General features: G+C 45.5%; 1 protein-coding gene across 1 annotated transcript; it reads right to left on the bottom strand.

Moving 5' to 3' along the window:
• On the bottom strand, positions 1-6,319 carry BCL2A1 (BCL2 related protein A1). Its single transcript, XM_035132336.3, has 2 exons — positions 4,021-6,319; positions 1-381 (listed from the first exon to the last, which is right to left on the bottom strand). Exons 1-2 carry the CDS (start codon positions 4,435-4,437, stop codon positions 274-276), a joined length of 525 nt encoding a protein of 174 aa, XP_034988227.1. The 5' UTR covers positions 4,438-6,319; the 3' UTR covers positions 1-273.
• Positions 6,320-9,315: the final 2,996 nt, after the last annotated feature.

Below are 9,315 nucleotides of genomic sequence, written 5' to 3'. Positions count from 1 at the left end.
TCAATTATATGAGAAGATTTAATGTAATCTAAAGGAAGCTGTCTGCGCATCATGCGATAACAGTTCTGATTTACCGTGAATTGTATCAGATGCAATGTTTCAAACACAGGCATACAAAAACATAAATAAATAACAGATAAATAAGTTTGGAAATGGAAAGGAAGAAGGGCTCTCTTTGGCTCAACAAGGCAGTCTCGGTTTTCTAATAGCAGGAATCCTTCCCGGAAGGCATGGCTATAAAAGTAGCTCGTGGTCACCAAGGAACCAAGTTTGTCAGTAATATTGACTGAAGAACGAGAAAGCAGAGATGAGTTTTGTCTTGATGTAGTGCAAGGCCAGCCAGGGAGTCTTATCTTCACCCAACTTTGCAAGGAAGCCGTCCTGCAGTAGGGGAGAAGAATAACATTCTCGTTAGGGGTCAATTTCTTATGGCAAAGTGCTGTTTGCTTCCCCGTACCAAGAGGGCAAATTGGTTTGAAGGAAGGTGCTCACATTATCTTTCTTTTTAAGCCAAGAAGATTGCAGTATACCCACCATTCTCTCTCTCTGCTAGCACAAGGGGTCATGCACTAGTAGACAGGCACATTCTAACATTGCAGGGCAAAGCAATCCAATGCGATAGTCGTGCTAACTCATTGTGCAACGGAATGCACAATCAATTGTGCAAAAAAGTTACCAGCGACCTGCTTATAGACTCTCCTGGACAGGGACATTCTGCTGGTGCAAAACATTTCGCCAGTGGGAAAAATATATCGCTGAGTGAGTTCATTGAGTCCTACATTAGATAGTATGTTTGCCTTCGACAGGAAAAGAACAGCCTCCCCCTGTTGTTTTGCATGCAGCGTATGGAAATTCAAAACTAGGCTGCCTCCGAAGCTGGAGGTTCTATTCAGCTATCATGGAACTTCCTGCAGCCAAACAGAAGCCGTGATTTGGTTTTCGAACATTTTGGAAGTCGAAAGGACTTCCTGAGCAGATTCCATTTGACTTCCAAGGTACAACTCTATCAGTATCAGTTTTGATGGTGAAATGAATGGTCATGGCTTCCCTCAAATTATTAAGGGAATTTTAACTTGACGAGGATGTTCAGCAGTGGTGTCATCCGGGGAGAGGGTCACATCCATGCCATACATTTAAAGCACAATTGCAGCACCTGGCTTCCCCCAAATAATCTTGGGAACTGTAGTTCTGTGAGGAGCAGACTACAAGTGGATCGGAAGCTTTCACTTCCCATTGTAACTAACTGCAGTTTAGTGTTACATCCAAACCACGACAAACTGGGGCTAGTCTTAATCATAGTCCACAATGTCAAGCTCTGGTTGATGAAGCTGGTTCATTTTAGTTAACTATAAAAATTAAGCAGTTTGGTAGTTGGACGTCATGCTGTTAAATTGAAAACAGAAGTGAAAAAAGTTCTGATCTCCTTCTTGTGACCAGGCTGAAGGAGAAGAGAAAGTCTAAGGGGTAGCGGGGAGTTCATGAGCCTGGGTATCATTCACATAATAAAGGTAAAGGTACCCCTGACCGTTAGGTCCAGTCACGAACGACTCTGGGGTTGTGGCGCTCATCTCGCTCTATAGGCCGAGGGAGCCGGCATTTGTCCGCAGACAGCTTCCGGGCCATGTGGCCAGCATGACTAAGCCATTTCTGGCGAACCAGAGCAGCGCACGGAAACACCGTTTACCTTCCCGCCAGAGTGGTACCTATTTATCTACTTGCACTTTGACGTGCTTTTGAACTGCTAGGTTGGCAGGAGCTGGGTCAGAACAACGGAAGCTCACCCCGTCATGGGAATTCGAACCGCTGACCTTCTGATTGGCAAGCCCTAAGCTCTGTGGTTTAGACCACAGTGCCACCCGTGTCCCCTATCATTCACATAATAATAATAATCTATAATTTATATTTATACCTCCAAATACTATCTGCCTTAGACAGTCCGGGTGGTGTAATGGTTAGAGCATTGGACTATGACCTGGGAGACCAGGGTTCAAATCCTTACTCACCAATGAAGTTCACTGGGTGACCTAGGGCCAATCTCATGGCCTTTTTTAAAAATAACATTTTATTGATTTTCCAAAAATAACAAAATTGGGGGAAAGGGGGGGACACAAAACCGAATTAAGCCATAATTTTTTAGTCAACTTCCCTCCACTCCCCCTCTTGGTTCCATTATAAAATACTTGTTTATGCATGTCCATAAAACCTTATATACTTAATCCAATTTTAAAACCTTCTTCATCTTGTTACAAGTGACTTTTAAAAGTTATACTAATGTAAAAATCTATACACATAGTTTTAAAAATATGCATTAAGCAGTTGCCCTTTTTTGTAATAATTTGTCCTGCATAGTTCAGTAATTTCTTTTGCCATTCTTCACCATCTCATAGCCTAACCTACCTCACAAGGTTGATGTGTGGATGAAATAGGGAGGAGGAGAATCATGTCTGCCACCTTGAGCTCCTCACACAGAAAGGTAGTATATACATGCATAAATAAATACTGGTATAAAATAAGATCTTAGGAATATTGAGCCCAGCAAGCCACAATCCCTTCATAATGCATCTGCAGCAAACTGGTAATTCAAAAAACAAAAACAAAAAACAGGCCTTTCTGCTGAAGAGTTTCATTCTCTACCAACTGAGCTCCTGCATCCAGCACCTGCTAAAAACATTTTTGTTCAGACAAGCCTGCGCCCCAGATAATTATAATGTTGGTTGCGTTTTTAGTTTACAGTTGGTTTCAGTTTTTTGAATGCTTTAAATCACTATTGCTAATTCTTTTTATTGATAATTTTATTGTTTTATCTCTTTTGTAAACTGCTTTGTTTTCCACCCACCATCAAGCAGTGTATACATTTTATGAAATAAGTAAAATAATTGTATCTTTATCTGCTGTTGCAAGTTTGCACGTAGCTCTTCAGATACTGTGAATCTCTCTCTCTCCCTCTCTCTCCCTCTCCCTCTCCCTCTCCCTCTCCCTCTCTCTCTCTCTCTCTCTCTCTCTCTCTGGGGGGGGGGGGCAAAGCAGTAATGTTCTTAATACGTACAGACTTTTTCGTAAATGTGTTGACTGCTTAGTCACCTTGTATGTCCCACTGGGGAAAGCAAGGCAGGGGATAAACATTTTAATTACTTAATTAATGCCACATGCAATATGATCCTATGCCTCTGTTCCCAGAAGCAGGTCCCTCCAAGTTTAATGGTGCTTACTCCCAGGTATAAGTGTGCACAGAATTACATATGGTTTACCTGGGGACCCATCCATCATCATACCTGACGCAAGTGGAGTTTCTCAGTACACCACACAAGTAGATGGACTGATAAATAAAAAGATTCAGTACAGCTATCAGGGTGCCGGATGAGAAAAGAGCATTAGCATTCGTATTTTAAATGTATTATCTGCTCTTCTTGACCCTAAGGTCCCAGGACAGGTTATAAGAGCTTTACATTCTATCCCAAAAACAGTTACAAATTGCACTCACAGGAATAGGGTGGGTCCTGAAAACGTACCTCTCAGGTGTCAAGAGGCCAGGGGAAAGAAGTGTGTATTCAGCATATGTCTATACTGTATTAGAAAAGAGTGGCAATCCACCACTTCTGAGCTGCCACAGACATTGCCTTCTCCTGGGCCATCTCTCCCTGTCCCCCGCCATAAAAAGAGATTTGGAGGCTGATCAAACTACAGTACCAAGAGAGCCCCCCCTGCTGATCTTAACCCTCAAGAGTGTCTGAGGGAGGAGGAGATGGTCCTTCAGGTATTTGGTTCCCAGTGCCAGATTAGCAAACTGAGTAGGCACCTTTTAGGAGCCCCACAACAACAGAGCAAACTAATATTTGATATTGAAAGAAAATGACAAGCCAGCTTTCTTAGTTCAATGTGAGGGGGTGGGTGAGATTTTGACTGCCTCGGGGCCTCCATGGGGTTTAATCCAGTACTATAGGGACCCAAGTTATTTAGGGTTTTAAACAATACCCAACCGAGGATGAGAGCTAGTAATCGAAAACTGAGCAGCAAACTTACCCAGCCTCCATTTTCGCTGATCCACGTAGCTTTGGTGTTTATAAATTCAGTGACACAGTGACAAATCGGCTCCATGTTTTCTCTTGTCAAAGGAACTCCGTGCTGTTGCAACTTCTTTGCGATAATTCCTGCGAAGACGAATATTGTCAAAATCCGCCCCCAGTTGGTGTTCCCGTCGGCAAATTCCTGTGTCATCACCTGGTTGAAAATGCCGCTGGCCTCCTCGACAGAACTGATCTCGATGGAGCTCCAAAGTGGCTTTATCTTCTCTTCCACGTCTTCCTGAAGCGAAGGTGCTACTCTTGCCAAGACTTGGGCAACTCGACTCGGGGCAGCTTCCAGCTCGGCATCCCCACAAACGTGTTTCAAGTAGTCTTGGACTGAAGTGTAAACAGACTGCAACTGGTTGCTTTCCATTGAGAAACGAGCACAGAGGGCAAATTGCAAGCTTTGACCTCAGCAATGCAGCTTCAAATGATTTGCAAGTTGCTTGAGAGCTGAACTTAGTAATTTCAGCCTTTTCATGTAATGGTTTCATCAGTGGGGGTGGAATTTTTCACCACACTTTCAAGAAAGACCATTTACACGCAGCTTGTGACTAGGAAATGGAAGTTTCCAGTGTGGGAAAGAAAAAACTAAAACCAGGTTTGTGACTTAGACTTCCCCTAAAATGATTGATGAGTTCTCTAAATGCAGATAGAGGAACCGTTAAAAGTTACAACACAGTGGAACCTCGGTTGTCAAAAGTAATCCATTTCGGAAGACTGTTCGGTTTTCAAAACGTTCGACAACCGAGGCACAATGGGCGGTCGGCAAAATCCATTGAAAAAACTGAGAAACGTTCCTTGGAAGCAATTCGACTTCTGAGGTGTGTTCGGAAACGGAAGCATTCACTTCCGGGTTGTCAGTGTTCGGAAGCCAAAACATTCGACTTCCAAAGCGTTCAACAACTGAGGCATAGCTGCCAAGTCTCCCGTTGAAAAATCTGGGATCAGCAGCGGCGTGGCACCGGAAGTCACTTCTATGCATGTCTGGACATGCGTAGAAGCAACTTCCGGTGCTGGCACTGCCCAATTTCTGGTGCCCAGACATGGGCAGAGCGGCACCCAAAATTGGTTGTGCGCATGTCCAGACATGCGCAGAAGGAGCCTCCCTGGCAGGTAGGAAATCGGTGGATTTACGGGATTTTTTTCTATTCGGGATAACAGCAGGAAACGGATTAAAATCCGGGGGTTTCCCCATGAAAAACGGGAGACTTGGCAGCTATGAACCGAGGTTCCACTTTATATTAAAAACCCAAGTAATCAGCAGCTGCAACCTGGCATATTCATGTTACTAGATCAAGTGGGTTTAAACAGGCTGTGTGTGTGTGTGTGTGTGTGTGTGTGTGTGTGTGTGTGTGTACACAGATAAGCATTACTGCAAGCTGACTACCAGCACAAGGGTTCATAGAAATGTTAGCATCCTGATTTTGGCATGACACCAGTTCCAAGATCTAATGCCAACCTCAATAATAGTACTTTGGAGTAGAGAACCGGAGTGGTGTAATGATTGGATCAGAGTCTTGGAAATTCTCTGCTTGGTCATTTAAGATGAGAGGTTGAGAGAGACCCCAGTCTCAACCCTAGAGAGCCTACTGAGATAGATGGACCAATAGGCTGGTGTGGAACAAGGCAGTTATGAATGTAGCTGATTAAATAAAAGTGTCGTGGAAAGCAAGCTATGTCATGTTCCATTAACAGATGAGTAGGACCTCGCTGACTTCTGGTATAAGAATTTTAAGCTCTCAAATATAGAATAAATATTCATAAATGCACACATAAGAAAATATATAAACCATGACGTGTCTGAAATAGTACAGGAGAGCAATCCTGAAACCATTTTGACTCTCCCAATGACCTCAAATATTCCTCTGCAGTAAGGGAGGCAAATGGGGAAAGCCTTCCCATAGTCTTTTCGCTTACAAATCCCGTCTTAAGGGCATATTTGTGTATGAATAGGGTGAGCCTGTGACCTGGATTCAGGAACTAAAGTATTAACCATCACAAAAGAATGGCCAGGTTGCCCAGGTAATGCAATCAGAGACCATTATCAGGTATCCTGGCAGACAGGATTTCTGCTGTAGACCACCGCCTATGATGTATGTATTATGATTTTGGGGTTGGCTTTGGCTAAGGGGGTTGGGCACTGTCAAAAGTCTTTAAAGGTTCTTGCACACTTTTGTTCAGGGTCTCTCCCTCCTTGGAAGAAGGAGAGGGAGCTCTGTTGCAACAGAAAAATAAATATCTGCCTTGCTTTCCAGTGGATCCAGTCTCCATCCATTTTTCTCTGACCAATCATGGACTTAGGGGACTCAGCATCCCATTGGGGAGTTGGGCAGCAAAAGCTAAACCCCAATTTTTACATCAAGTGAGGCATCACTTATTTTTATTGTTGGATTGCTCTTTTGTGCAAGCATGGTAGATCACAAAAGGTGTATGTGCACATGTAAAGAACTACCCATGGATCTCAGCTTTCCTGGCCTGGAGCAACACACACACACACACAAATGTCTGCTGTTTTGTGCAAATCTGGTAGATTGAGAAACTATGGTGTTGGCAGAGCAGGGTTAGGGTTACCAGACGTCCCTGTTTCCTGGGGACAGTCCCCAGATTTGTGAATAAGTCCCCGGACAAATTCCATCCCCGGAATGCCCCTGGATTTCATTTAATGTTCCCGGGAAATGCAGCAGCGGCAGTCTGGGCAGCCCAGAGCAGTTGCCTCTGGCTGGCTTCAGGAGCTGCTTGGAAGTCCCTATATGAGGGTGATGCAGGGGCTCTAAGATTCAGCTTCCGGGCTGCCTCCACATTCCCTGACCCCAGCAACTTAAGCTGTGAAGGGAGGCTTCATGCTGCCTATCAGAGCTTGCGTGCAAGCAGGAGGGGGCAGGGATCTCCTGGGAAGCCTCCCTTCCCAGCTGAGGGATCCCCGCCCCCTCCTGCTTGCACGCAAGTAGGAATGGGATTGGGGCTGCTCCAATGGGAAGGGAGGCATCGCACTGCCTGGTACCGCTCTTGGCTCTCCTTCTCTGCAAAACCAAAGCCAAACTAAAACCCCAAAGATGGGCAAGGTGGGCAGGGGCGGAGGAAGGGGTGCTGTGGGGGTGGCCCACCCTGGGTGCCTTCGCTAAGGAGGGTGACATTTGGCGCGCCGCGCGCCCACGACTCCCAAGCCTACCTCGAGCCATCGGGGGAAGGGGGGAGCTGCGCCGCTTACCCCCCTTCCTCCTTCGTTTCGACAGCTCCGGGGAGGCTTGGGAGTCACGGTCGGTGGTGCGCCGAACGTCCACCATCGATGGCTCACTCCACTCCCGTGGGTGGCTTGCTCAGCCCCCGGCTGCAGGGCGCACGCGCTGCTCTGTGCACCCGAGCAGCTATCTCACCCCTGGGAAGGGACCCTCCATGCCCCACACCACATTCGGGAGTACATCCGCCCTGGGCAGCACGGGCATATGTTCCACCACCGAAGGTGGGGCATTTCTCTCCAGGGAGTATTGCCACCTAGCTACATGGGATATTGCTTATGGTCAATGAAAAACCAACCAGGGAATTCATACTGGGTATACCATTGCTGTGGTATACTGGAGGAGCAAGGCCAGGAGGCTAACTTTGGCACCTGAGAACACCCAAAAGCAGAAGCAAAACAACTACAGTGGTACCTCAACTTACGAACGACTCCACAACCGAATTTTTCGACTTACAAATGGGGGTAATGGCCGCGCGCTTACGAATGTCTCGACATCCGGGAAAAAACCGCGGCGGGATTTTTCGACTTACGGATTTTTAGATAGGGTTGCTTCGACTTATGAATTTTTCCGTTTCCAATGCATTCCTATGGGAAATCACGTTTCCAATGGTGTTTTTCGACTTACGAATTTTTCGACTTACAAAGGTGCCTTCAGAATGGATTAAATTCGTAAGTTGAGGCACCACTGTACATACTTTCTTTTGAATGGACCTTTCTGCTGAATGGAGTGTAAAGCTCATTTTTAAAGCGAAAAGGGAGACAAGGCTTCTCCCAAAAATGTTAGAATGCCACAAGTATCTGTCCCTTACAGAGATTTTCACAGGAAACAAATGTTTCCCTTCAAACAGGATAGGTGGACCTGTAAGACAAGCAACTCATCCCTTGAGCGCAAGACTGCTGCCGAAAATGCTTTTACTGTAAATGTTTTTAAACCTGCCGGAAGTGCTTTGAAACTGTTTTAAAATACTCATGGAGCCAAACTTTAAGACCGCCTGACTCCTCAAAACAGACTCTACCTAACAAAGTGAGTATCTGACCAAGGTTACAGAATATCTCTCATGTTGATGCTACTAAAGTGAAATATACCTATTCGACTACATAATGAAGTGATTTGTTGCGACTGGGGACTGGCGAAGCTCCAGCATTTATTGCATTGGCTCAGACTCCACTAGATAAGTCTGCCTCGTGCCGAGCTGGGAAAGCGTTGAAATAACACCAAGTCGGAATTTCCCGTTGTTCCCTTTTCAAATAAATCATTCCATAAACAGCCAATAGTGCTGATTAGGCCTCGCCTCGCCGGGCTCCTCTTGCTGAGATGATCTAATTTGTGCAACTTTGCAGATTGATGAACTCGGCTCCTGTTCCCAGCGCATCAGAAAAAATAATTTATGTGTACGGCAAGGTGCTTGCTGATGTCTCACAAAGGCATCAGCTGCGTGGGTGGGGAATGTGACGGTTCGACACCAAAGTGTCTGGCTTTGCGGAGAAGTCTCGCATTACAGGGTCAGGGCTCAGCCAAAGGCAGCAGTCCCAAGGGAAATGGAAGCCAGGAACAAGGAGGCCTAAGAGGAGCTGGTTGTCAGCGGCAAAGGGCAGAAGAGCAAGTCCTGGGTTCAATCCTCAGCCTCTCCAAGTAGGGCTCTGAAGCCCTGGAAATCGACTGTCAGTCAGTGCAAACAATTCTGAGTTCATTGGACCAGTGGTCTGACTCTGAACCAGGAAACGTAGGCCTGGTTCTACTCAAGGTAGAACTCAGCCAAATTTTACTCAAGGTATACCCACTGAAATTAATGGACCTAAGTTAGGCCACATCCGCACAACACCTTTATGTAATTCACATGTGGAATTTAAAGCCAAAGCAATACTAAACCGTAAAATGACATTTTACTGGTTACATTTTATCCTGCCTCTTATCTCAGTTATCTGGTGTTGTGTGTGTGTGTTTTTTTAATCCAAATTACACAACGCACACTAATTTATATCTACATATTGTGTGTGTGTGTGTGTGTG

This window comes from Zootoca vivipara, chromosome 13 (assembly GCF_965207765.1).
Source record: "Zootoca vivipara chromosome 13, rZooViv2.hap1.1, whole genome shotgun sequence".
Lineage (NCBI taxonomy): Eukaryota > Metazoa > Chordata > Lepidosauria > Squamata > Lacertidae > Zootoca > Zootoca vivipara.
Note: the sequence above shows the minus strand (reverse complement) of the source record. Positions and strands in the feature narration are given on the sequence as shown.

Bases quoted from the DNA above. Each gene is read 5' to 3' on its own strand.
- BCL2A1 (XM_035132336.3), bottom strand. From the start codon at position 4,437: ATGGAAAGCAACCAGTTGCAGTCTGTTTACACTTCAGTCCAAGACTAC. The intron at 382-4,020 runs GTAAGTTTGCTG...CCCCTACTGCAG, and splicing joins TCAGCGAAAATGGAGGCTGG to GACGGCTTCCTTGCAAAGTT.